The sequence below is a fragment of the Gopherus evgoodei genome, chromosome 3, assembly GCF_007399415.2.
Source record: "Gopherus evgoodei ecotype Sinaloan lineage chromosome 3, rGopEvg1_v1.p, whole genome shotgun sequence".
Classification (NCBI taxonomy): Eukaryota; Metazoa; Chordata; order Testudines; family Testudinidae; genus Gopherus; species Gopherus evgoodei.
Window position 1 is genome coordinate 3,880,434 of NC_044324.1, and position 27,337 is coordinate 3,907,770.

General features: G+C 46.5%; 1 protein-coding gene across 2 annotated transcripts; it reads left to right on the forward strand.

The window, feature by feature from the left end:
• The first annotated feature begins 219 nt into the window (after window positions 1-219).
• BIN2 (bridging integrator 2) lies at window positions 220-27,327 on the forward strand. 2 transcript variants are annotated; one of them, XM_030554557.1, is made up of 13 exons: window positions 334-481; window positions 6,284-6,364; window positions 6,851-6,905; window positions 8,186-8,280; window positions 11,198-11,293; window positions 11,684-11,791; window positions 12,320-12,405; window positions 15,336-15,411; window positions 17,019-17,101; window positions 17,605-18,637; window positions 20,879-20,953; window positions 22,778-22,873; window positions 25,564-27,327. In XM_030554557.1, exons 1-13 carry the CDS (start codon window positions 404-406, stop codon window positions 25,672-25,674), a joined length of 2,073 nt encoding a protein of 690 aa, XP_030410417.1. In that variant the 5' UTR covers window positions 334-403; the 3' UTR covers window positions 25,675-27,327. The 2 variants fall into 2 exon arrangements, with proteins under 2 accessions (XP_030410418.1, XP_030410417.1); XM_030554558.1 differs by lacking the exon at window positions 6,284-6,364 and having other exon boundaries at window positions 220-481.
• Window positions 27,328-27,337: the final 10 nt, after the last annotated feature.

Sequence of the window (27,337 nt, forward strand, 5' to 3'; positions counted from 1 at the left end):
TTTACATGATAGGATGTTCTTTTGACCTCTGAATGATCAGAATACAGCATAGACAGGGCCTGTTGATTACATTGTCCACCCTACTCATGCATAGGTGAATACACAAAAATTATCTCTCCACATGTCTTCTGTGGGTTACTTATTTTGCAGGATGTTTAACCCTTTCTAGCCAAGTGTCACACCCACCCAAATCCAACCAGCCGAACATACAGAACCTTCCTCCCTTGGGCAGAGCAGACAGTGGCTGCTCAGCATTCAGCAATGGAAATTAAACGCTCCCAATCTGATTTTAAGCGGATGCTGAGCATGGTGGCAGCTGACGATCTGTTTACTTCCTCCCCCAGAAAACTTTAAAACCACAAGTTCATACTGAAAAGAAGAAATTGCACTGCGAGCTGCAGTGATGGCAGACGGTAAGACAGGAGGAGCCGGGCAGTTTGCAAAGCAGGTCCAAAAGCGATTTAGCCGAGCACAGGAGAAGGTACGCTTCGTTCATTTGTTACTGCTTTGTGCCTTTGCAAAGAAAGCTCAGAATGTAGCATCCCCTTTCAATCGTCCAGCTTCTTAGGGAGCTGAGAAATCATGCTATGCAACAGAGTGAGTGCGTGGGATGCGTGTTCTTAGCACTAGCCTGTGTGTGTCTAATTCCCAGTGCTTTTGCAATCATTATGGTATTTATAATTCAACGGTATTATGAAATGTCCTGAGACAGCTGCTTTGATGATAGCAAGGGTGATGCCCTGTGCCCAGTGAGCTTGACTCTGACTGGAGCTCTTCTTGACAAAAAAATAATAATAATAATAATAATAGAGAGTATTAACCTTGTATCTCTACCTGGTTTAACTTCTGTGGAGTGCTACCTACAATTACTACAGGGGGGCCTTGATTCGACCTATCCCCAAAGCCCTCTGAGGAGTTGAGTTGCATTGTCATCCTCCAAACCTTCCCAAAAAAATCACCTTGTCACTCAAAATGTGTGTGTCACGGACGATGATGCCAAGGGGTGAGTGGTTGAGGGCAGTTCCTTTGGAAGGAGAGCAAGCCCAGAACTGGGCAGAGGGCTGGAAAGTGGAGTTAACTCCAGAAATGCTAGCACAAGCCAACCGCCTAAACTCTCTTTTTATGAACTTGTATCAGGAAGAGATGGGGGCTGGGCTCAGGAAGTGGGTAGAAGTAGAGCTGGCCTCTGCTGGTTCCTCTAGCCTTGGTATTTCTTCCTTTTTAAGTGCAGCATCTCCGAAAACAGGATTTTTGCCTGTTTCACTCTGGCATAGGATGTAGCCAAGCTGTCCAAGTCAGGACAGACCAGCTCCATATCTCCCTTTGACCAAAGCACAGAAATCCTTAGCTGAATCTTTCACCTCCATGTCACTGGTGTTGAATCTCTCCCCTTTAGGGTGAGTGATATTTGATGGCGGGTGGTGGCCAGTGTGGAAAACAGTTAAGGGTGATCTCCACCTGGTTTCCAATGGACAACTGTCTTATAAGAAGTTTTTATGGTGCTCAGCGTTCTGGGGCTTTGACCTGTAAAAGGCCTCTCTAGGTGCTACAGCAGTAGAAATGATGGCTTAGCCCTGATTAACTACCTTGAGCCTCATCCTATCTATCCTCTCATGTGAGCAGTGCTAACTGGCCTCCATCTTTCTATAGTATCTGAGTCTCATTGAATGGGGCCGACTGGTCACATAATAGGTTTTTTCCCAGCTGGTAGTCTCAGTAGGGAGCAAAGATTGCATGGACCTTGGATGAATTATCCTTCTAGTCCAATGGTATGTCTACACTGCAATCAGAGGTGTTAATAGGCAGCAGGTTTAAAATTTTAATAGGCAACAGGTTGAAAACAAACAAAAGGAAGTATTTCTTCACACAACGCACAGTCAACCTGTGGAACTTCTTGACACAGGATGTTGTGAAGGCCAAGACTATAACAGGGTTTAAAAAAGAACTAGATAAGTTCATGGAGGACAGGTCCATCAGTGGCTATTAGGCAGGATGGGCAGAGATGGTGTCCCTAGCCTCTGTTTGCCAGAAACAGAGAATGGGCGACAGGAGGTGATCACTTGATGTTTACCTGCTCTGTTCATTCCCTCTGGGGCACCTGGCATTGGCCACTGTTGGAAGACGGGATATTGGGCTAGATGGACCCTTGGTCTGACCCAGTATGGCCGTTCTTATGTTCACCGCAGCACAGGCAGACATACCCGAGCTAGCTTTGATCTAGCTAACTCAGGTACCAATAGCAATGAAGCCAGAGCAGCACACATTGTACAAGCCCACCCAGGATCCTGGGTACATAACTTGGGCAACGAGCCCTAACCCATGCGACTGTGGCTTCACTGCTACTGGAACCCAAGGGTACATCCACACTACCCACCGGATCGGTGGGTAGCGATCGATCTATCGGGGATTGATTTATCGCATCTCGTCTAGACGCGATAAATCGATCTCCGAACGCACTCCCCATCGACTCCGGAACTCCACCACGGCGAGAGGCGGAAGCGGAGTCGACGGGGGAGCCACAGCCATCGATCCCGCGCTGTGAGGATGGGAAATAAGTCGAAATAAGATACGTCAACTTCAGCTGAAGTTACGTATCTTACATCGATCCCACCGTGTAGACCAGGCCCAAGTTAGCTAGATCAAAGCTAGTTTGAGTATATTGACATGTGCTGCAGTGACATTTCTGATTGCAGTGTTGATATATCCAAAGTAAGAATAGAGGCAGGGTGAGGAAGCTTGTCCATGCTGTACTTGTTCTTGGAGATAACCAGAAGGCTCTGGTCTCCAGGGCTGTCAATCTGATGCTAAATTGCAAGCAGTTTCTAGAGCTAAATTTGCATGCAGGCATCTGGAGCACCATCTGCAAAGTTATTCTGGGGAATTGCAGTTTCAGATTTTACCATCCTGTAAATCGCCTTGCCACCTGGAATGATCTTCATAGAATATCAGAGTTGGAAGGGACCTCAGGAGGTCATCTAGTCCAACCCCCTGCTCCAAGCAGGACCAATACCCAGACAGATTTTTGCCCTAAATCCCTAAATGGCCCCCTCAAGGATTGAACTCACAACCCTGTGTTTAGCAGGCCAATGCTTAAACCACTGAGCTATCACTTCCCTGCCCCCCAGAACATGTTAAACCAGTCTAGGAAGGACCTTAAAGCTGTACAGCCTCCTGGCTAGGAAAACTTGTCTTCACCCTTCATGGCTGTTTGCAAGTTTGGGTCGTTGTCGGCCTGAGTTGCTGTTCGTCAGCTACACCCACGTAGCATAGCGTTGGCAATACACCTCCAGAATTCAGATGTGTGAAAATGTAGAAAGGCGTTTGCTCTTGTTTGACCACAAACACAGGCAAGAAACTTTTGAGCATGCTAGAAAGTGGTGGTGTGCTTAACTATGAGAATGTGGATTTTCATTTGGCATCTCGGAGGAGAAAGAGGAAGTAGTTTGGAAAAGCCTTTGGAGACTAAATTATTGTGTATTGTCTCTTCTTAGGTTCCCTTGAAGTACATTCCCTGCTCTATCACTCCGACCCAGAATTTCTGGGTGACTTTTGACAAGCCCCTTATTTTCTCTGTCTTTAATTCCCCATCAGCAAAATGGGGGTGCTAGCACTATTCCTAGGGGCGCTGAGGATAAAAACATTAAAAATTTTGAGGCCCTCGGATCATGGGGGCCACATACGAATCGTAGATTGTTGAATTATTTCTGTGCTCATTGGATGGAGCCCTCTTCTCTTGTAGATATTTCATGTAGTTCAATAATCTGGATAGAATTTTTACACATTGCCCAAAACATCCGGGACCAGCTACCCTCTGAATAATATGTGCAGATACTGCTGAAAGGAACTGTCTAGCTGTGTTCCCTTCACAACTTTCCTGGGAAACCCTCTCTTCCTGGTGAGACGCTAGGTACCTACCAGGGGAACAAATATTCGATAATGGGCTCTTCGGTCTAGCAGAGAAAGGTACAACATGATCTAATGGGCGGAAGGTGAAGCTAAGTGAAGTCAGGCTGGAAATAATACATACATTTTTAACTGCGAAAATAATTAACCATTAGAAAGATTGACCAAGGGTCATGGTGGATTATCCATCACTGGCAATTTTTCAATCAAGACTGGATGTTTTTTGTAAAACAGATGCGTCCAAAGGAATTATTTTTGGGCAGTTCAAATATTTTCTTGCTGTATGTTCCAGTCTATGCATCTGAAGAAGTGGGCTGTAGCCCACGAAAGCTTATGCTCAAATAAATTTGTTAGTCTCTAAGGTGCCACAAGTACTCCTGTTCTTTTATCCGGGAGGTCAAACTAGATGATCACAATGGTCCCTTCTGGCCTTGTAATCTACAAAACACACACACCTCTGATCTCAAAGAAACCAGCTTCTGCAGGCCAGCCTCCTCCTGTGTTATGTATTTCAAGATCCTCCCCATTTGGGTTTAATCTCCCAGAACTTTGCTCTTCATCCAATTGAACCAATTTGATTGGAGTGGAGGGGGGGAAATCTTTTTCAAGAGGAGTATCAGAGGGGTAGCCGTGTTAGTCTGGATCTGTAAAAGCAGCAAAGAATCCTGTGGCACCTTATAGACTAACAGACGTTTTGGAGCATGAGCTTTTGTGGGTGAATACCCACTTCATCAGATGCATCTGACGAAGTGGGTATTCAGCCACAAAAGCTCATGCTCCAAAACGTCTGTTAGTCTATAAGGTGCCACAGGATTCTTTGCTGCTTTTTCAAGAGGAGGAGGATTTTGTGAGAAATGATTGGACACTGCAGAGGAGAGAAGCTCTGAGGTGCAGATATTCTCTCAGAGGCTGGGCATGTCACTAACCAGCACATGTTGGAGTGGGGAGAAGTTAGCTGACCTGGATTCCAGATGGGCTGCTTCCACTTTATAGAGTACGGCATGGCTAGTTATTTCAGTTCTTCATAATGTTTCCAACCATATAGTCTTGTGAACCATCAGACAACACCAGGCTCAAAATGATTTAAAGAGAAAACTGAGTCCACAGAAATGGCGGCCAGTGCTGAATATTCTGCTCTGGCTTGGCCTCAAATCAGGAAAACATCTCTGTTTAACTAAGCACTTATGCACATGCTTAAGTCCCTATTTCTGAACACGGAGGCCTGTGTGCAGAGCTTACCCAAGAGCAGCACGCATTCAGCTAAGCCCCTGAATGGGTCGTACCAGGCACAGAGTGCCACTCTGGAATAGTATCAGAGGGTAGCCGTGTTAGTCTGGATCTGTAAAAGCAGCAAAGAATCCTGTGGCACCTTATAGACTAACAGACATTTTGGAGCATGAGCTTTCGTGGGTGAATACCCACTTCCTCAGATGCAACAGATGCATCTGAGGAAGCGGGTATTCACCCACGAAAGCTCATGCTCCAAAACGTCTGTTAATCCACTCTGGAATGGACATGTGAGCCCCAAGCCAGCTCAAATCCCACTACAGGCCCCCTCTATGTCATGCACCTGGGTGGCTTGTCAGTAGCAGGGATCAGACTTGGGACCTCCGGATCCAAGAGTATAAGTTTCTACCATCTGAGCTAGCCAAGGCTGCAGCAAACCTCGTCAATCTCTATGTATGGCCCAGTCACCACTAGGGGGTGCACCGCATGGGTTCCATTTATTTTGGAGTATCATCGATGCAAATGGAGGAAAGTAGGGATTTTGAAATTCCACCACATCATCTTCCCTGGGTGGCTCAGACTGCAGCAAGTTTAAGCTTTTGCCAAACAGAAGCTTGTTTTTCTTCAAAGATGATCTTACATTGAGCTTTTAAATCTGCATCCTCAGTGAAATTCGTCTGGAAAATAATTACACAAGACGAGGATTCAAAATAGGTAGCAGGATCTATTCAGGAAATGCTGGGTCAAATTCTCTGTCCTGTGTTGTGCAAGAGATCAGACTAGATCATGGTCCTTTCTAGCCTTAATCTATAAACCTATGTGCAATTGAAAATTACTAACCAACACATGTTCCAGCTGAAAGGAGAATAATTTTCAAATTATTAATATTAATACAATTAGTAGCACTTAGCTGCCTCAGCTGATATCAGGGCCCCTTTGTGCCTGGTGCTACACAAGGAATGAGAGATTACAAGGAAATAACTTTCAAATGATTAGTAATTGTTGTTAATTACAGTCGTGGCCCCATTGTACGAGGTGCTGCCCTTGCTCATCGTGAGAGATTAAAATGGGAATTTCATAGCACCCCGTATATTATAAGAGTTTTTACCAGGGAGATTTTTTTTTTAAACTGGGTGTCTTTATCTACCCCCAGGTTTTGCAGAAACTGGGCAAGACGGTAGAAACCAAAGATGAGCAGTTTGAGCAAAGCGCTTACGATTTCCAGCAGCAACAGGTTGGGTCTGACTGAAGGGAGATGAGATCCTGAAAGACATAGGGGCAGAGGGTGGGGGAGGGATCTTCTAAAATATGGGAGGGGCAGGGACATGGGGGGTTCATCTGAGATATGTGGGGGGAGGGTCGCTGAACATCTGGAGGGAGGGAGATTCTCTTGAAATATGAAGGAAGGAGCAGCAGCGGGGTATCTCCCATATAGCAGAAGGGGCGTAGAACAGGAACTAGGGGGAGAGAGTGTCTGATGAGATATTGGAGAAGGGAAATGGGGCAGAGAGGGGTGAGAGAGAGGCTGGTTTTCTTTCAAAGCCACGCTCTGGTGTAACAAGCCACTGCTTGAACTCCAGCAGGGCAGGTTTCTTTGCTCCATTCACCTTCCCCACTGTGGCTGCTGTGGTGAATTCTGCCTCTCGCTGTTTGTAGCAGAAGTGCAGGGTAGAATGCCAGCTGCTGACACACACCCTGTCTGTTGCTCTTTGCTTTTCAGACTGAAGGCCACAAACTCTACAAGGACCTTAAGGCTTTCCTCAGTGCTGTGAAAGGTATGAAGCTCCAGTTCCTTCTTCAAACTTACCTTTTGCTGTGTGGCTCCCTGCCACATCGCTGCTGACACACCATGTGGCCAACCCCGAGCCTTGAAAAAAGTCATGAGACTGGCCTAAAAATCATGAGAATTTAAAAAAAAAATTGAGGATCTTTTTATTTGGCTTCTGAATCTCTCGAGTCATGCTTAGATCACATTTTCAAGCCTCTCTCTGCAACCATGAGGTCTAGGAACTTTTTTTTTTTAAACAAAAGTGGAGATTTTCACCTAACCACATGACTCCAGGAGCTGGGACTTTAGGGAAAATATCAAATAGCTCAAAACTTGAGATAAAATTGTGGGATTGGCAACATTAGGTGCCTCATTTGTTTTAGAGCGAGAGGCAAGATGCTTTTTAGCATTCCAAACCAGGTCTGGGAGCCAGACACCACCCTGTTCTAATCCCACTTTTTATACTAGCTCCCTCTGTGGCCTTGGACAGTTGCTTTGCTTCACTGACCTTGTCTGTAAAATGGGAATCTATCTAAGTTTTTATATGGCACCTATCAGTGTAGTTTCTGAATGTTTCACAGTTCTTAATGGGCTTTATCTTTCTAGTTCCCCTATGAGGTAGAGCAGTGCTACCCTCTCCATTTTACAAATGGGAAACTGAGGCACAGAGTGACTAAGTGTCTTGCATGAGCTGGGTGTAGAACCTAGGTCTCCTGAGTCCCAATTCCACTACCAGACCACCCTTCCTACCTGTATTTGCCATACCTCTCAGTGTTGGAAGGCTACAGTCTTGGGGCTGAAACTTTCAAAACCTTCCTAGGGGCTTTAGAGAGACACATCTCATTCATTTCAGTGGTGAACTGTGCATCTCAATTGCCTGGGAGGCTTAGAAAAGCTCAACCTTTAGAAATGGCTTTTGAAGAAGGATTTTAAACCATTGGCATTGATCCTTGAAGCTCCCGGCTGCCCAGTGGCCTCCCACCATCAAGTGCCTTGTCCAAGACTGGAGAAGCCATGCCTGGATCCAGTCGGACAGCTTTCTCCTTATCCCAAACTTGCTTACTTACCTCGTTCACCTTGAGTTTTATTCTCTTGGGTGCCTGACATTAATTAAAGTCATGGTCTTTTATTCCTATGGGATGCGTGTACATCAGGGGGTGAAGGTTTCATGGAGAGACTCCACTGGTAGCTTTAAACCTTAATGTTGCAGCTGGGAAGATGGTTTAAGGGGTGCTAATGACTCTGGGATGGTAGCAGTTTTGCCACATGCTGCATTGTCTCTTCCAGTGATGCACGAAAGTTCCAAGAAAGTGGCGGAAACCCTGCACGAAATTTACAATGTGGAATGGGATGGACACGGGGACTTGAAAGCCATTGCGGAGGTAAGAGATGGGATGAAATCTTCCCTTGAGCAAGAAACACTAGCTAGAAAATCTTCATTCAGTGAAGAGTGAAGTAATAAGACAGCTTGTCCAGTTAGGGCACTAGCCTTTTATTTTGGAAGAACCATGTTCAAGTCCTAGCTCTGCCACAGACTTCCTGTGTGACCTTGAGCAAGTCACTTAACCTCTTTTGTGCCTCAGTTACCTATCCAGCCCCATCTTTGCTGTTGAGAGGACCTGGCTTTCCAGAATGATACAGTTCCTGTTGTTCCTTTATTCTCTTGAGTTGGAGCTTAAGTCTGTCCACTTTTGCCTTAGCTTCTAGTTCCTGAAATCAAATATATGCCATTCCTTGTTCATGTTAAAACACTGGTGTTCTCTTTCAGCGGCTTCTCCTTCCATATCAGCTATTTTTTTTTGCTTTTGTTCAAGAACTAGCTGCTGGTTTCTTGCTGCAAGCATTTTCTCTGGGTCTGCTTCCTTATCACTGACAATTAACAGATTTTTCAGTTCCTGCTCTGGGGCCTTTTGCTTAAAAGACAACCCCCTCTGTGAGTGGGATGACCAGAGAGCAAGAGTGAAAAATTGGGACAGGGCCTGGGGGGTAATAAGAGCCTATATAAGAAAAAAGACCCAGAAATTGGGACTGTCCCTATAAAATCAGGACATCTGCTCACCCTATCTGTGAGCACAATTCTTCCTAGATTTTTCTGTCAGGGTCTTGATCATGAGTCACTCACTATAACTAATTTTTAACCTTTAAACTCTCCAATATCAAAATTAAAATTTTGACAAGCGTGTGGTTCTGACCCAAAAACCCTTAACCTGTGGTAATATGTATCCAAGCACGACTATGCCACTGTGACCGGGATCTTAGTGGGGAGCTAGCTGTGGTCACTCAATTAGGGTGAACAGCACAGAATAGGACAGCCAAACCCCAAAAAGCTAGTGGATATTCCAGTACTTAGATTTACTAAACCAGAATAAAACATCTTATTTATTACCTTACCACCCTTATTACCGTACAGGCCTCCATCCAAGTACCCACGTCAAACATGATGCACTTTTCTGTAAATCTTATTTCATCATATAAAAGAAAAGGTTCTACCTATCCCAAAGGATCAGACACATCACCTCCCAGATTAACGAATGTTTCAGATCTTACCCAAATAACACGCTACAGCCAATTCTTATTAAATAAACTAAAATTTATTAAAAAAGAGAGAGAGAGAGAATGGTTAAAAGATCAATACAGACATGAGTTCAATTCATTGAGGTGGAGATTCATAGCAGAGATGGTGACCTTCGTAGTTGCAAAGAGTTCCTTTAGAATTCAGTGCATAGGTTATAGTCCAATGCCCAAATCTCACATTCAGGGCGACCCAGCATAACTGGGACCTCAGTTTTGCAACACAAACTTCCCCTGAGGAAGTCTAAGCAGATCTGAGATGGCAGAATCAGGGGACCCAAGGATCTTGTATACAATTTCATGTCTTCTGACAAGTTGGAGTTCCTCAGGGATGACTTTGAGGGACATCCATCACGGGTACTGAACTATACAAATTAACATAACGCCATTTGCTTGTTCCACCACCATTCACAGTACATTTCAAAGAGAGATGACTACAGAGATGTCCTATGTTTACAGTTCATTTACATGATAGGATGTTCTTTTGACCTCTGAATGATCAGAATACAGCATAGACAGGGACTGTAGATTATTGTCCACTCTACTCATGCATATGTAAATATATAAAAATTATCTCCCCACATGTCTTCTGTGGGTTACTTATTTTGCAGGTTGTTTAACCCTTTCTAGCCATTCATCACAGGGGATAATAGCTCTGCTCTACCTCCCAGGTGTGTTGTGAGGGGGGGAAAAATACATCAAAGAGCTTGAGATGCTATAATGGGCCATATAAGTACCTAAGGTGTATAGAAAAGGAATAATAGGCAACTTTCACTTTGTTCTGGACTTTCTCTAAGGTAGCCACATGTGGATGGAGGCGTGGATGATGATTTATATTGCAGCAGCCCCTCAAAGCCTCAGAGTGAGCCTTATTGTGGTAGGAGCTGGCTAGACGGGCGATGGGTATTACAGATAAGTGGTTAGAGAGATAAGATGGGCGAGGCGATATCTTTTAGTGGGCCCACTTCTGTTGGTGAGAGAGACACGTTTCCAAGCTGACACAGAGATGTAGGGGAAAAAGGCTCTTTTTCTTCAGTTCTGTCAGCTCAGAAGCTCCCTTCTCTCACCAACAGAAGTGGGTCCAATAAAAGAGAGCCCCTCGCCCACCCCGTGTCTCTCTCGTATCCTGGGAGCAGCACGGCTACCCCAGCGCTGCGTCAGACCAGGGACTGTCCTTTTCAAAGCCATCTCAGAGGCTTAAGGTGAATAGAACCTTTGTGCCTGGAGTCTCCAAATCCGCCTGGAAGGTCCTGACCTCTATGGGATTTACTGACTAATTGAAAACATAAATGCACACACAGACCCAAGCACCTGGGTACCATTTGGAAGGATAATTGTCTGGTCTGTTTATTTTATAATGAAGCCTTCAGTGATCCACTTACTCGAAAGAAGAGCCTGAAGCATTAATTGTATCTAGGCATAGTACTTATGAGGATCCATCACTACCGTACCTGAGCCGTCTTTAAAGTATTTATCCTCACAATGCCTCCGGGAGGCAGGCAACTGCCATTCTTCTCACGTGTAAAACTGAAGCACAGGGCTGCTAAGTGACTTGCCCAAGGTCATGCAGACTGTGGCAAACAAGGGGACTAAACCTGGGTCTACTCAAATCCCAGCCTAGCCCCCCTAGCCACCGAGCCATCCTGACCAGTCTAGGGAGCAAAGTGTGGAGGTGAGAGTCTAGGGACACAGCAGCCCTTCAAATATCCCACGTGTGTTTATTTCCAGAGCAATGACCTCCTGTGGGAAGACTATGAGGAAAAACTAGCTGACCAGGCGGTGAGAACCATGGAGAACTACATGGCTCAGTTTGGTGAAATTAAGGTACCATCAAGTGTAAACATAGGCTGTATTTTCAGAAAGCCGCCTCCCGACCCCACAACAAATTCAAGTAAGAGGCTTTGTATTTACAGTAAGCAGCACGGGATGGGCCCTGGGCAGCAATGTAAACAGATACTGCCCAGCTTATTGAGGACACAGCACGGCGGTAGGGACAATGCAACATGTGCTAGGCACAAGCTACATTGGTCGTGAGGTGTCCCAGGCATTCAAGGTACAGCATGACTGGGTGAGGTGTGCAGCTATAGGGTACAACAACCTTGAGCAGGGCTGTGGATGGATTCAAAGGTACTGAACAGTAGGGTACCACTCACTGTGCTAAGAGCTTTCTCCTCCTGAACTAACTCACCTTCCATGCATTTGGTTTCCGACCAGGAGCGAATCGCTAAGCGGGGGCGGAAGCTGGTGGATTATGACAGCGCCAGGCATCACCTGGAGGCGCTGCAGAATGCCAAGAAGAAGGATGAAGCTAAGATTGCAAAGGTAAAGGCTGCCTGTGCAGAATAGAACCTAGGAGCCGCTCCCATGTAACTTACAGCTTCAGCTCCATCCAGCCCTGATCAGTCCTGGCTTTTAGTTGGGCCTCACCCCGGCCTACGATACACAGCTAATGGACACAATTTTGCACCTGCACCTAATTGCAGCGCAAATAATTCTGCCTGCAATGACCCTTGTGGAGAAGGTATATTAAGTGACTTGCTCATGTCATTCCATGTGCAACTATTTGTGCCCATGGTTTTTGCGCCTTCAATGCTGAATACTGGGGTGAGTCCCAGATAAGCATCTCACAGGGCCTTAAAGCAGCAGGGCTGTTGCCAGTCTCTGAGACAGGGGGATTGGCTCCAGCTGCCCAAGTGACTTCCAATTACCTAGCATATCTGGAGCACCTGTTTGCAAAGATTCTCGTAGCACCAAGTTTGGATCTCGCCTTGACAGCTCAGCTCGTCTGTTTTGTTAATGCCTCCTGCACACTGCTGTGTCTGAAGCCTGCTGTCCCCTTCCGTCACACAGGCCGAAGAGGAATTCTACAAAGCTCAGGCTGTGTTTGAGGATCTTAACAAAGAACTTCGAGAGGAGCTCCCAGTTCTTTATAACAGGTAACGTCACATCTCTGCCTGCTAAAGCAGCCAGAAAATCACCCTGCTTTAAAAAGCAGCATTAAAAGGGCAAGTTAAATCCAGGAGCACTTGCATGGATTCAGGGGAGCCAAAATGTTCATTTCCATGGCACAACAGAGTGTGTGTCATTCTTAATTCACAAGCAAAATTCAGCCTGCCGCTACCCTGCGCTATGGCAGAGACAGGTCATAGTAGGGGTGCAGAATGGCAGAGAAACCTACCTGGGGAATGAGTTTCTTTATCCCACTGGTATATTTGCCTGATAGGCAATAGGGTTTACTGTTAGTATCTAGACTGGAGGAAAGTATGAGTAAATCTTTGACCTGTATACTAAACGCCTTCAGTTCCAAGGTTCTTGCTGGGAATTAAGAAATGCAAAGTAACTTGTCTAAAAAATTCAACAAAAAAAAAATCTGATGTGAGCTAAAATCTGGAGTTCTAATGAATATTATGGGTCCTTGTCACCCTTCCAGCTTCTAACCCCCAGCTTCTCAAATCTTACGTGTTGAAACCACATCCTCTCTCCCCACCCCACAGATAGCTGAATTGGGTGGAGGGGGTTGGTCACAGTTTAGCTGCTGCCTGTTTTGGGGACAGGGTGGGTAGGGGAGAATAAATGAAGCAATTCCACAGCCAGCACCAGTTATCTTCTTGTCAAGCCATGCAACAATGTGATACACAATCCAATTCAACAAATCTATAGCACACAAGGTAAACATCCGCTCTTGCTTTACCAAATAATTGTGTCCTAAGGAAAGACACTGGCCAAATATCGCTCTCTGAAGTTAGACACTGAACTCTGCATTAAGACTCCTAAAATTAAGTGTTCTAAAACAGGAACCCAAAATTCACAGCCAAATTTGGAAAACGTACCCTTATCTTCACCTTCCTTTGTCCCGCTGTTGTGGGAATAATAAGACACAGAGCGCCCTCCCATGAAAGTGCGTTGGGAGCGCTGCCTGAAAAGTTCTGATGAATAATGACCAAAGGATGGCAGTAGAGGTTCACAAATGAGAACATGGCTGATGTACTGTGTAATAATACTATGAACTATATTTGTATGTTTCTTTGTTTGAAAAGGCGACAATAAAAGATTACGCAAACTGGAGTGAAACTATATGATCTATCAGTTTGCAAGAGCTGCTGTGCGTGCCCCCTGTCATCCTGCAGTGTCTTTTTGATACCCAACCCTGCCACATCCGTAGCTTTTAGAAATTCTCTTAATTTACTGACACGTTTTACTCATTTTAATTTGTAAGCAGTTTGTATTGGAATAGAACCAGGCCAAGAGCAGTAGTTAATGCTAGTTTCTATCATGATCTTATGGTTAAGACTCTGCCCTAGGTCTCAGACGCTAGATCTCCGTATAGGTTCTTATATTGTGCTCAGATGTTACAATGATGAGCACTGTATAAGAACCTATATAGAATAGGAATCCTGGTAGACTAGAGAATGACCATTCCATTTGGTAACTACTTTCAAGGGTTTGAAGTTTGGGCTTTGCTCCATATTGGAACAAAAATAAAACCTTTCAAACCTTTCTGTGACCACGGAATTGGGTTGAAATGTCCGTTTCAGATTAAAAAAAAATCAGGTTCTGTCTCTCTTCTCCCCTGCTTCAGAAAGTCCATTCTGGACCTGAGCAGCCATTCCATCAAAGGTCAGTCGAAATAATGCATTTTCGCAAAAAAATTTTGGCTGCAACAAAAAAAAAATTATTTGTTTTTAAGTTTTCCAGCCAGGTTCTATTCCTGGCTCTGACACATATTTCCTGTATGCACTTGGGCAAATCACTTAACTGCTCTGTGCCTCAGTTTCCCTACCTGCAAAAGGGGGAGCATGATGTCTGTGATCTATAGTCTTAGATTGGGGGCCATCCCCATCCTATGCGATTGCTTCATAAATGTACCCACACACTATCCCTGTCAGGCAAATATTGTAATTCCCATTTTACAGATGGAGAACTGAGCACAGTAGAACAGTTACATGCAGTGTTGGTGAAGTCATGCCAGTCCCAGCACATTCAAGAGACAAGGTGGGGGAGATAAAAGTGGACCAGTCAGATGTACCACTTTACTTCTGCCTACCAGCCAGTTCCACTAGGAGCATGTGGTAGCTCTTGCATCAGTGCTCTGCTCAATTTGCCAGTTCTCCAGCTTGATTCGTTAAGTCACACGGAGGACATATCCAGCTCATGGAGCACCAAGACAGCTGGGAAAGCAGGTATACTCGAGGGGTTAATGTAATGGACAGGGAATCAGGACTCCTGTTCTCTATTCTTAGCTCTGCCATATACCCATTCATCTCTCTGTACCCCAGCTACCCCCTCTATAAAATGGCTGCAGTAAAACTGAAGCTTTCATAGTGCTCTGGATATAAAGTGATGTGAAATCTCACACAAAAAGGATCGACAGCTGTGCAGAGTGATTAGCATTACTAGTCCTAGATATAAAAGCCAGAAGGGATCATTCTGACATCAGTCTGACTTCCTGCATACCTAGGGTGACCAGATGTCTCGATTTTATAGGGACAGTCCTGATTTCTGGGTCTTTTTCTTATATAGGCGCCTATTACCCCCACTGCCCACCCTCACCCTGTCCCGATTTTTCACACTTGCTGTCTGGTCACTCTATGCATATCCCAGTCCAAGGAACCTCACCCAGTAACTTCTGCATTAGCTCAAACAGAAGTTAGGGTCTTAAAGTGTTTCTTTTTAAAAAGACAGTCTTGATTTCTAGACTTCAAGTTATGGAGACTCCATCACAGCCTAAGGGTAAGTTGTTCCGATCATCGATTACCCAATTGTTATTCCAACCTGTTCTTTTCATTTCTTCGCCTTCTGTTCCTTTCACTGCATGGCATGACTCAATTTGCTTTTTTTTGTTTTGTTTTGTTTTATTTCTGAACAGCCGCATTGCTTGCTACGTGACCATCTTCCAGAATATTTCCAATTTAAGAGACATCTTCTACAAGGAGATGAGTAAGGTGAGAGACTGGCCCTTAAAATAAGAACCTGTTAAATGACACACACAACATCTGTTTTCCTAGTAACAGGGTCTCAGTTGCTTTAAAAACTGTTCCTTTGAGTATTAACAATAATCGCCCTCTGCTGCCACTTAGAGGACAGCTAGGAAGATAAAAAAAAAAATCTGCGGGCTCTGTAGTCACCTACCTCTGGTCCTAGTTGTGTTTTCCCTCCTCTCACCATGACTGGAAAGGTCTTAACAGGCCACTTCAACTTGTATGGTTCCTTGAAATATGTGTTAACAGCTTCTGCTAAACAATCTGCTCCGTCTTGTATTTAGCTGTGACACTCTGAGTACCTTTCCCAGATCTGAAGAAAAGCTCCGTGTAAGCTCAAAAGCCTGTCTCTCTCGCCAACAGAAGTTGGTCCAATGCAAGAGATTCCCTCACTGGCCTTGTCAGCTCATCCAAGGAATTTGTGTTCCATCTAAATATTGCTCTCCTGTTTGTCGGACAATCTGTGTTAACCAGACTTGTCACTAGCATATCCCACTGCTGCCAGAAGAGCCTTGTGAACAGGGGTTTTATAGGTAAAGTCATAGATTTTTAAAGGGACTCTTCGATCAATCTTCAGTGCTTCTCAACCTTTCCAGACTCCTGTCCCCCTTTCAGGAGTCTGATTTGTCTTACATACTTGTGTTTGACTGGACGCCTTTCTGAGATGTTTAATCTTGATCTGAAGACCTCGAGATACCACTTCCCTCAGTAGTTTCTTGCAACGGTTCGATCACCCTTGCTGTTTAAAAAAAAAAATTTCTGCCTGATTTACAATTTTAAATTGTCTGGCTTTAACGTCCAATCATTGGTTCTTGTTATGTCCTGGTTAAAGGGAAGATTTGGAGAATGTGGGGGGAGGGAAATGCAGCCCCAAATGAAGGGAAGGGAGAAAGAGGGCTTCTCATGGGCGATGGGTGAACCCCAGGCTCAGGGAGGCTAGCCCCTAGCCTGACTTGCCCCTCCTGCCTGAAGCCCCTCCCCTCCCACCAAAGCCCAGAGAGTAGCCCCCACACCCCACCCCAGCCCAGCCCGCCCAAATGCCCCCCAGTCACAGAGCATCAGAAGGGTGGGCAGGTGGTGTGCCCTCCCTCCCCGACCCAGTCCTGGAGCACCGGGTGGCACAGCCCCCCACCCCAGAGTGCAGCAGTGGGCAGGAGGGGGTCTGAGGGCAGAGCATGGACAGAGCCATGCAGGGCTGTTTGGGGTGGCTCAGTTTCCCCCAGCCTTTGATACCCGCCACCCATGGGGCTCCTCCAGAAGCAACTTCCTGTCTTGAGTCATTTAGATCAATGTTTCTCCACGACCGGCCCGTGGCAGTCTCCTTGCCAGTCCCTGAGATTTCCCTGACACAGTTTAGGAGGGCAGCAAGCCAGTCCCTGGTATCGAAAAGGCTGGAAACACTGGTCTAGATAGTCCATGTTGTAGTGATTCAGACTGTGGGTGAGCAGAAGTCCATGCTCGTAGGGTTGTGAAGAGAAACCATGTGAATTGTCCCTGATACAAGAAGAGAAAGCTGTGAAGTATCCTCTCATTGTAAGTTCTGATGTTTGCTTCTCTCCCGTTGTTTTCAGCTGAACCATGACTTGTATGAGGTGATGAGCAAACTGGAAAAGCAGCATTCCAGCAAAGTTTTTATCATTAAAGGGGTGTCGAGGTAAATGGCTTTCCAGTTCTCATGGGAGATGAGGTCTAGAGGGATGCTAAATCTCAAACATGGGGAACGCTGGGCACCAGGCCTGTGGGAGGTCCACCGGAACTGCGGGACCGGCAAGCAGCAGAGCGCCCAGCGCGGCATGACGCCATGCTTTGGGTGACGAAATGTCTAGAGCCGCCCCTGAAGCTCGAGGAGTTCATCCTTTAGTTCGTCCCAGAGGCTCATGCTTTAGCTGTGGAGATCCCTGGTGAAGGCCAAGCTGGTGGTCTCTACACAGGGATTAGTTAAAGACGTCTGGGGATCTAGGAAACGTGCATTTTGGTTATTGTAGTCTGTCGGTTTGGAGCCTACAGCCCGGTCGTACTCTTGCTGGGGTTATACGCATGGGGGAACGGGTGTTAATGTAGGGTGCAGCGTCCTGAAGTAGATGCAAAGTACTTAGATAGGTAACCTGTGTCACAGAATGGCCTATGCAAGTAAAAGCACTGTCTTCTTTAATGCAGTAACCGGCGCTCGCTGGTCATCTCCTCCCCGGTGAGTCATCCTCCTGTCGTTTTCACATCACTGGGAAATGCTGCAGATGGGACCCCTGCGCTGCCTCCTGACAATTCAATGTGTCACAAGAGAGAATCTGTTTCTTCAGCAGCAGAGGGGGAGGCCACATCCTCTGGTGGCAGCGAAATCCAGGATGAGCAGCCAGCATCTCCTGCTGCTGTTTTGACACCCAACAAAAAAGAATCCATGTCAGCAGCAAACGTGGGGTCCGTGTCCTCTGGTGCCAGTGAAATCCAGGATGAGACACCTACCTCTCCTGCTGTTCCAACGCATGACAAGAGAGAATCCCTGTCAGCAGCAGAGGTGAAGGCAGAGTCTTCCGGTGCCAACGATCTCCAGGATGAAAATCAAACTAGGACTCTGGATCAACCCTGCAGAGCTACAGAGAGGTTGTACCGGGGAGTTGAAGATGTTGCAGCAGCTACGGCTGCGGCGATTCTATCTGCCGCTATAGCTGAGGCTGTGTGCAAAGCCAAAACGTCTCCGCCACCCTCTGATGGTGCATCAGCCCAAACTCAGACTCCAGAAAGCATTGAGGCTGACACTAGCGAACTGCAGGGGGAAAAGGAATGCTCTGTACTCCAGGTGAGCAATGAAATCCAATCTCTGCAAGCACCCCCTTCACCTGACTTGAGAGAGGAGACAGAGCCATCAGGAGATACCCAACCCCCAGCTCCCGAGCAAGAATCAAGTCAGCCAGGAAACGGGATGCCCCTCAGTGAGGTTTTAGTTTGCCCTGAAAATGCCACGTACCCTCCTGACAAAGATTCTCCCCCTCCCACCCCAGTCCACGAAGTCCATCAAGACCCAGCCACCACAAGTGGCTCCAGTCCACCTGAAGCAGCGGAACGGGCCAATGGCCAGAAGGAGCCAGAGACTGAGCGGATCATTTGCCAGCCAAGCAGGGAGGCCGAAGAGGACAGGGACAGCGAGGGGAGCATGGAAGAACTAAACATTTCCCCAACGGTGACTGAAACGCAGGTAAGAGACAACAGAATGAATGTGGGACAAGGGTTTGGCTGCTGACCAGTGGCCCAAAGCAAGGTCATTGCAGGTTCTGTTGTAACAAGGGAGTAACGAGCAAGCGGGTGCATTGAGGAGATGAAAGGGAGGCTACTGGAGAAGCTGGGCGTGAGGTGCTAGGACCCAGAGAGGAGACACATCTGAATTGTACTTATCCTTGCTGGAAACGTTACTGACAACCAGGGTCTGCATTGGGGCACTCACCTGGGTCTGTTGCCTACAGGATCCTTTGCAGCTGAAAAGCAATTTGCTCCCGGCAAAATATATTGCAAGTTTCCCAGCTTCCAAGGCTCCCCTGTTCAGCTTGCAGGGCAATGCGGGGAGGAGAGCAGTTCCCAGCAGCAAGGAATTGGGTCACTCCAGGGAGCATGTTCTCCATGATGTGGTTTGTCTTTTTTTACTGGGGGCTTGTCTACATCACAAAGTTGCAGCGCTGGTGAGGGGGTTACAGCGCAGCAACTTAGGAGGTGTACACATCTGCAGGGCATCACCAGCGCTGCAACTCCCTGTTTGCAGCGCTGGCCGTACTCCCGTTTTGTCTCGGGTGTAGAGGATCCAGCGCTGGTGATCCAGCGCTGGTAATCAAGTGTAGACACTTACCAGCGCTTTTCTTGACCTCCGAGGAAAAGGCAGGTATCCCAGCATACCTGAGGAAGCCTCTCTGGTAATCAAGCAGGTCTCCTTCCCCGGTTTGCTCTCGCGTTCCCCGAACCCCCGAGCAAGCAGGTCTCCTTCCCTGCGGTTTGCAGGGGGGTTCGGGGAACGCAAGAGCAAACCGCGGGGAAGCTGGTCTCCTTCCCCGGTTTGCTCTCGCATTCCCCGAACCCCCCTTGAAGCCGCCCAACAGCGCTGCAGTGTGGCCACATCTAACACCACTTGCAGCGCTGGTTGCTGTAAGTGTGGCCACTCTGCAGCGCTGGCCCTATACAGCTGTACTAATACAGCTGTAACAACCAGCGCTGCAAAATTGTAGATGTAGACATACCCTGGGGATGAATAGGAAAGTATTTGCTGAATAAAACTAGTTTTCTCCTCCTTTTGTTCCAAACTCAGTTGTGTTTGGATAGTCATTAAGGTGTGTCAGAAAAATCCAACTTCAACCGAGAAACAGCAGGGACATCAGTGAGTGTTCATTATTATTTAGATGACCACAGGAGGGTGCATAGCATTTTCCTACTAGTTACTCTCCTGTGCGCCTGGCTTTAGCCACGAATGCTGGGACTTATTTCTCACACACCAATAGGTTCTCTATGGCTCCCTTATATGTTTTCAGCCCTCCCAAATGGGAGGTTTTTCCCACACCCAGAAGTGCTCATAAGTGCCCTGAAGATCAACGTGTATTTTTAGCCTCTCCCTCACCCATCCATTTCCCAGGCTCTTGTTGCATGTTAAGGCCGGGATTTTCACAGGGGCCTAAGGGAACTGCTCCTGAATTATAATGGAGTTTGTGAATCACGGCAAAAGGCATTTCCGGTCAGCCTGTGTTGGGGGAAAAAAAAACAAAAAAACAAGCACGCTCACTTGGCCTGGTCGTGCTCCTTGTCATCAGCTGTGAAAAGGAGAGAGCCTACTTGGGAGGAAACATACTGCATCCAATTGCTGTTATTGTACAGTACTTAGCGCAGTGGGGTTCTGGTCCATGACTGGGGCTCCTAGGCGCTATTGCAGTACAAGTGATAGGATGATAAAGCAAATTTTAACCCAAGTTTGTGGCTTTCCCCATGAGGAGCAAGTGATCCGTGCTGTGTGCAAAGCTCCTCCAACAGACGTGAAGCTGCTTAGCGTTCCCTGTTAGTGATCTGCACCTGTGAATCTTTTCCTTGATGGGAATTGACTGAGGAATGGAAATGTTGATGGGTCAGCTTGTCCTATCCTGACATGCAATTGTTAGTGCTTCACTCTGGGTGTAGTCTCAGTTTCTCCAGAGGGCTGCTGGCCATGTAAGAGTAACAGCATTTGGATCTAAAACAGAAGATCTGGGAATCCACTGAAGGAAGCAGGGACTCTGAAAGACCGGATTAGTTCTGGTTCCCAACTATAGCTGCTGCATCATATTTTCTAAAAACTATTTTGCAAAATTGCTTTCTGTTTAGTCTGTGAGACCACCAGCAGCCCAAGAGGGCCAGCCAAAGGGATAGTTCTGTGCATGGGCAAAGAAGCTAGAGTAACCGGACCCATAAAATGTCTTTCTGATTTCAGATCATGTTTGGCTTCATCCCGGATGGTGAAACAGGCAGCAGGAGCCATGAGCTGCCTGTGGATTTCCTCTTCAAGGTAAGAATGCAACTAAGGGGGGATATGATAGAGGTCTATCACTCATGACTGGTGTGGAGAACGTAAATAAGGAAGTGTTATTTCCTCCTTCTCATAACTAGGGTGACTAGATAGCAAGTATGAAAAAACGGGACAGGGGATGGTGGGTAATAGGCACCTATATAAGAAAAAGGCCCAAAAAATAGGACTGTCCCCCTTAAAAACGGGACATCTGGTCACCCTACTCATAACACAAGAACCAGGGGTCACCCAATGAAATTAATAGGCAGCAGGTTTAAAACAAACACAAGGAAATATTTCTTCACACAACAGTCAACCTGTGGAACTCTTTGCCAGAGGATGTTGTGAAGGTCAAGACTCTAAAAGGGTTCAAAAAAGAACTAGGTAAGTTCATGAAGGATCAGTCCATCAATGGCATCACTAGCCTAGTCCCAGAAGCTGGGAATGGGCAACGGGATGGATAACTTGATGATTCCCTATGGGGCACCTGGCTTTGGCCACTGTCGGAAGACAGGATACTAGGCTGGGTGGACCATTGGTCTGACCCAGTCTGGCCATTCTTATATTCTAAGAAACATCAACTACCTGCTGTAACATAAGGCTGCACAGAGCTGGTCTAGTGACTAGGACACAGGCCTGGGAGTCAGATGACCAGGATTCTGTTCATTGACCTGATGTGTGACCTTGGGCAAGTTGCTTCTTGCCTCTGTTTCCCCTCCCATCCTTTATCCTATTTATTTAGACTGTAAGTTCTTCATGGACCATTTCATCCTATGGGTTTGTACAGCACCTATCACCAGGGTCCTAATCCCAGCTGGGGCCTCTAAGTGCTACTCTAATAGGAATTCCCAGTAATGACACAGCTGGGGTTGATTCAAAGGCTGACCTTCAGCAAAAGAATTTTGTTTCACTGGTGCCAGGGGGCTTGTTGACACTACACTGCCTGTACCAGCACTGCCTTCTAGTGGAGATGCTGCTTATGCCAGCAAGAGGAGATATTTTCCCAGTATAGTTAAACCACAACAACATAAGCTATACCAGGGGGGTTTGCCAGCATACCTGTGTCAGTCAAGGGTGTGTTTTTTTCACACCTCTGACTGGCAGAACCATGTTGACGAAACTCTGTAGTGTAGTCCTGGCCTCTGTCAGTATTATTAATTACTATTATTAATCATGCATATTATGGTAGTGCCTAGGGAAGCAGCCAAGACCGGGGCCCCACGGCGGGAAGTGCTGAACAAACACAAAATAGGGTCTGCCAGGAAGAGCTGATAATTATAGACAGTGCAGATGACAGGTGAAAGCGGCACCACACACAAGCAGAGTGAACAATGTGATACAATCAGCAGCTTGCGGGAGGGGGGATTGTTGCCCTCCTGAGATGTCACCAGTGGCAGTCTTTTGCATTCACATTTTAGGGACACACACATTTCGGACTTGCAAGCGGGATAATCCCAGGAGAATCCACGTTCTTCTTGCCTGCCTGCTCCATCGCTACTTTAAAAAAAATAGGTTCCAAGGGCCAAATTCTGCCTTCAGATGCATATTTTTTTTGGCGTCCGTGCCCTAAATGTAAAGCAGCAGTTCCTAGCAGTATTCCCAGTCTGGGTGTATGTGCTGCTCCCTGGGGTGTCATCTGAAAAGGACTTGCTAATTAAGCAATGACACATGGTATGGAATGTGGCTATCAAAAGACAGTTGCACCATTCCTACACAATGTACGTATCCATATTCCACCATGTACCATCTTGTCCTGCTGCTGGGGAAAGGGTCAGTGATTCCGAGGAAAGTAACTTCTCACTAATCCCATCTTTCACATTCCAGGCTCAAGCAATCCAGACTCACACGTCAGAGGATGAAAATCATCTGCAGTTCAGGGAAGGGGAGATAATTCTGGTGGTATCCAACTCTCAGGGCCAGGTAACACCAAGCCACCATCTCTCATTCCAGAGCGGGGAGGCGGTTCGTGGGATTTCCGGCACTTCCAAAATTTGGGTGAAAAGTTGGTAAAAACCAAATAATGGCTTTTGTAAAGCACAGGAAACTTTCAGAAAAAATCAATAAAAACTGAAAACAAAGGGCCTGACTATTCCATAATGGAGGATGGGATGTCTTGGCAATTTCCTGTTGCTGCCTACTGTGCATGTGGGACCTGATATGATCCTGTTGCAGTCTCTTCTCTCAGTAGAAAAGAGCTTGTCTACGTGGGAAAGCTTCACAGTCTAACTTTAAATTGCATCCGTTTAAAAAACACAGTATAACTGGTGCAAAAGGCAACATGTGGATGCTCTTATTTTGGTTTAATTAAACCTCTTTCTAATTGACTAAAGCCAGATCTACACTAAAAACTTTTGCTGGCATAGCAATGTCGGTCGGAGGTGCGATTTGTGACCAATACAGCCAGCAAAAGCCCCTGGTGTAGCTACAGTTATACCGGCAAAACTGCACTTTTCTCTCACTGGGGCGGGGGGGCCACTGGAATAAGTTACACTGGTGAAACCACAGTTTTGCTGGTATAAGCTGTGTCCACTCTAGTAGCTCTTTGCCAGTCTAGTATATTGGTGCAGCTACAGCAGCAAAGCCTTCAATTGTAAAGCTAGCATTGAGCTAACCAGAAGTAAACCACTCTTAAACTGGATTAAGGGTTTAGGTTCACACACAGGGCAGGTCTACACTGGGGGGGGGGGCGGGGTGTCGATGTAAGATACACAACTTCAGCTACGGGAATAGCATAGCTGAAGTCGAAGTATCTTATTTTGACTTACCTGCCATCCTCACGGTGCAGGATCAATGGCCACGGCTCCCCCGTCAACTCCGCTTCCGCCTCTCGCCTTTGTGGAGTTCCGGAGTCGAGGAGAGCGCGTTCGGAGATTGATATATCGCGTCTAGACGAGACGCGATAAATAGATTCCCGATAGATCGATCACTACCCACCGATCTGACGGGTAGTCTGGACATACCCACAGACAAGATGTACTGCTTTAACTCTACTGGTAAAATTAAAGTAATACGACTCCCGTTAGGGTGGGTGCAGGTATACCGTACAGGAAGGGGAATAAACCATATTGGTATAACTATAAGCCCACACTAGGGCTTGTACTGGTAGAACTTTGGGTAAAAAAAAATCACACCTCTAATAAACATCATTATGCTAGTAAAAGAACTGGGTAGACCAAGTCTTGAAGTGTCTGTGCGGTGTTTGCTCCGGTTTAAATTCATACCTTCAGTTATACACGTGTAGGGTGACCAGATTACATGAACAAAATATCGGGCCACATGGGGAGGCAGGTCCAGAGCATCGCCAAAGAGCAAAAAAAAAACAAAACCAGAGCCAGAATATCAGGACAAATGGGGACAACTGACTGACTATCGGGATGTCTGGTCACCCTATACAAGTGCAACTTTCCCATGAGCACAAGGCCTAATAAAATGCAGGCACAGGGCCTGCAGCAGCATGCATCTGTTTCTCATTCCTCTCTTAGGTAAACCTTCAATCAATCATTAACTGATCTCCTAGCTCCTTCCTCCTCTTGCTAATCTATTTCCCTGGTGCTGATAAGTCACTTCCTGTTGGAGAAGAGATTTAAAGGCAGATTGGTAGAGCAGGCTGGAAATTTTCTGATGAAACTTTTTTTCCATCAGAAAATGCCAGTTCACAGAAACATGGAAAAGGGTTGGTTTTGACAAATCTGATTAGAAAATTTTGGGGGGAAAAAACTTTAAAATTGTTGAACTGGCCCATTACAACGTTTTCTAAATTAAGTGTTTTGTCTTCTGGTTTAAAATAACTTCAGTTTGAAATTTTAGTCCGCTATTACTAAAAGCTTCTTTTTTTTTTTTAAGTCGAAATCTAAATGAAACATTTTAATGGACTGGATGCAAAATAAATTTTGAACTATCAGGTTGCAAAAAATTTTGAGCTTTTGACTTTTCAGCCTGATTTGAGACAGGACAAAATTTCAAAACCTCAAAATCACAGGATAGGAAAACCATTTCCCGCTCAGCTCATCAATTGGTTCCTTCATCTGCACCAGGGGTCCCCAATGCCCCAATTTTGGCAGCATTTTGATGGATGCTCAACTGCCGCCACGGTCCTTCATCTGGCACCCGCCAGACGAAAAGGTTGGGGACCACTGATCTGCACTCTTGAATCTGTATACTGTCTCTGTGATGAAGATGCTGTTGCAAGAGGGTAAAACTAAAGAGAAGTGAATCTAAAGAGGGTAAAACTACAGAGAATCCAGTATTAAAGCTGGATTTTTCAGAGCTATCTAATAGACTCAGAAACCCCAGTTAGAATTAACAGGAACTGGGTTTCCACACATCCTAGGTGACTTCAAAGCAAAGAACTCCTCTTTGAATCATTAAATGGAAAAGACTGGCTAGGTTCCACCCAGTCCATCTCTCTGATCCCAATGCAGGATTATTCTGTACTGCTGCATCTAATCTAGTTTTAAATGTCCCAAATCATGTCTCCACCCTGCAACTTTTGGGAAACTTTCACAGTCCAACAGACCTCACAGTCAGGAACATTTTCCTGCCACTCAGCTTTAGAAATTCCTTTCCACTCTTCCTACTGGTCCTGATCCAGGTTTGTATTTTCTCCACAGGAAGAAGGATTTCTCACAGGCTTCAAAGAGAGCGACTGGAAGGTGAACCGGGATCTCTTACAGAAGAGAGCTTTCCCCCAAGAGCTTATCAGACCCATCTCCTCCGAATGAGTCCAGCGCATCAAAGTGGCTGGGGCAGAGTGCGAGGGAAACAGGATCTATTTATGTCTCTCTGAAAGCAGTAACATTGCACTTGTAATCAGATTCTGAATGTCAAACTTCAACAGGGCATGTGGGGACGGGAGAGAAAACCCGTCTCTCCAAACAAAATGAATGTAAGTGGGGAATTAATGGAGCTGGCGTAGGACCAAGCTTCAGTTTGATTCCACAGTACCTGCTGCATGGCCTTTAGAAAAAGCACAGAAACCTGAACCTCCCCATGCTGTAAATATCAGGGAATTTGCTGTCCCAAATTGTTTGGCAAGACAAATAGCGAAGCATTGGTTGAACACACTACAGCATAGTTGGGTGTTTTATCCTTATGCTTCAAAACCCCGGCATTTATGCTCAGTGAAGGCCAGGTTCCAGAGAGCACATGGTTAGCTTTTAGCACCTGAGTAATCCCGATGGAAATTTCTGCAGCTACTCGTGTGCTTAGCTTTAAGCATGGGCTTCCATGCTTTGCTGAATCAGGGCCTTAATCCCTTAGCAGCTAGGTTCCATGAGACCCTGGAAAGGCTCAGCTGCCTTGGGGATGCTTTTCAGCTGGGGGGCTTGCTCTGACCTCTTGGGTTCAGAATCCGGAAGGGCAGGAGTTATTGTGTGGCTCTGCTGGTCATGGGTGGTGTGGCGCAGAGGCTGCAGCCCAGCATGGCCACATCCACGCTCCTCCCCAAAGCCCTGCTTGCCCCCAAGTCCCTCCTCTTCAGGGAAGCAGCATGCAGGGTCTAGGGCAGACGGGACTTGGGATAGCTAGGGGGGTCTCAGACACTGGGGCTATGCCGCTCAGGGTTGGGGGAAAGGAAGGGCTGGGACTGGGGCTGCCTGCCCTGTGCTTGGGGGGGCTGAGGAGGACTGCACACCACCTGCCCTGTGCTCAGTTGTGGGGGCTACGTGCTGCCCACCCTGTGCGTGGGGATCTTGGGGGGGAGACGCACCCAGTGCTCCAGGATTGAGGGGGGCTCTGATGGGGGGCAGCCAGGGGCTAGCCTCCCCCAGCAGGTGGTTCACCCGCTGCTAATGCTGCTGGTAGGGTTGACCACATGTCCCGATTTTATAGGGACAGTCCTGATTTTCTTGGTCTTTTTCTTATATAGGCTCCTATTATCCCTCACTCTGTGTCCTGATCTTTCACATTTGCTGTCTGGTCACCCTAGCTGCTTGGTCATGTCAATGCACCATTCATTGGGGCTGAATCCACAAAAGATTTGCTTCTCTCACTTCCTTTGGTAACGCTGTGGTTTCTCTCGGCCACATGCATGGTTACTGGTGATTGTCCCCAAGGCACATGATGGTGACCAGTGCCGGTGTTAGCCCACTGGGGGCCCTAAAATAGAATAGTTTTGCCCCTTCCCCCAATACTAAAACAGGCAAGATCTTATCATGAAAAGCAAATAGGGGAGCCCCTTGAGCTGCGGGCTCTCACGTGACAAGGCTTGATTCTTGGGGTTGGCCTCGATATCCTGTTATTCCAGAAAAGGCATTTCTTTGGGAAGGGCCAGTGAGAAAACAGTAATAAATAACTCACGGCATCTTCTTAGCACCAGAAATTTGGCCATGGTTTTAAATCCCAAGATATTTCAATAAAGACACCACGCTGCATAATTCCTGACCC

Bases quoted from the DNA above. Each gene is read 5' to 3' on its own strand.
- BIN2 (XM_030554557.1), top strand. From the start codon at position 404: ATGGCAGACGGTAAGACAGGAGGAGCCGGGCAGTTTGCAAAGCAGGTC. The intron at 6,365-6,850 runs GTTGGGTCTGAC...TTTGCTTTTCAG, and splicing joins ACGATTTCCAGCAGCAACAG to ACTGAAGGCCACAAACTCTA. The intron at 17,102-17,604 runs GTAAATGGCTTT...TCTTTAATGCAG, and splicing joins ATCATTAAAGGGGTGTCGAG to TAACCGGCGCTCGCTGGTCA.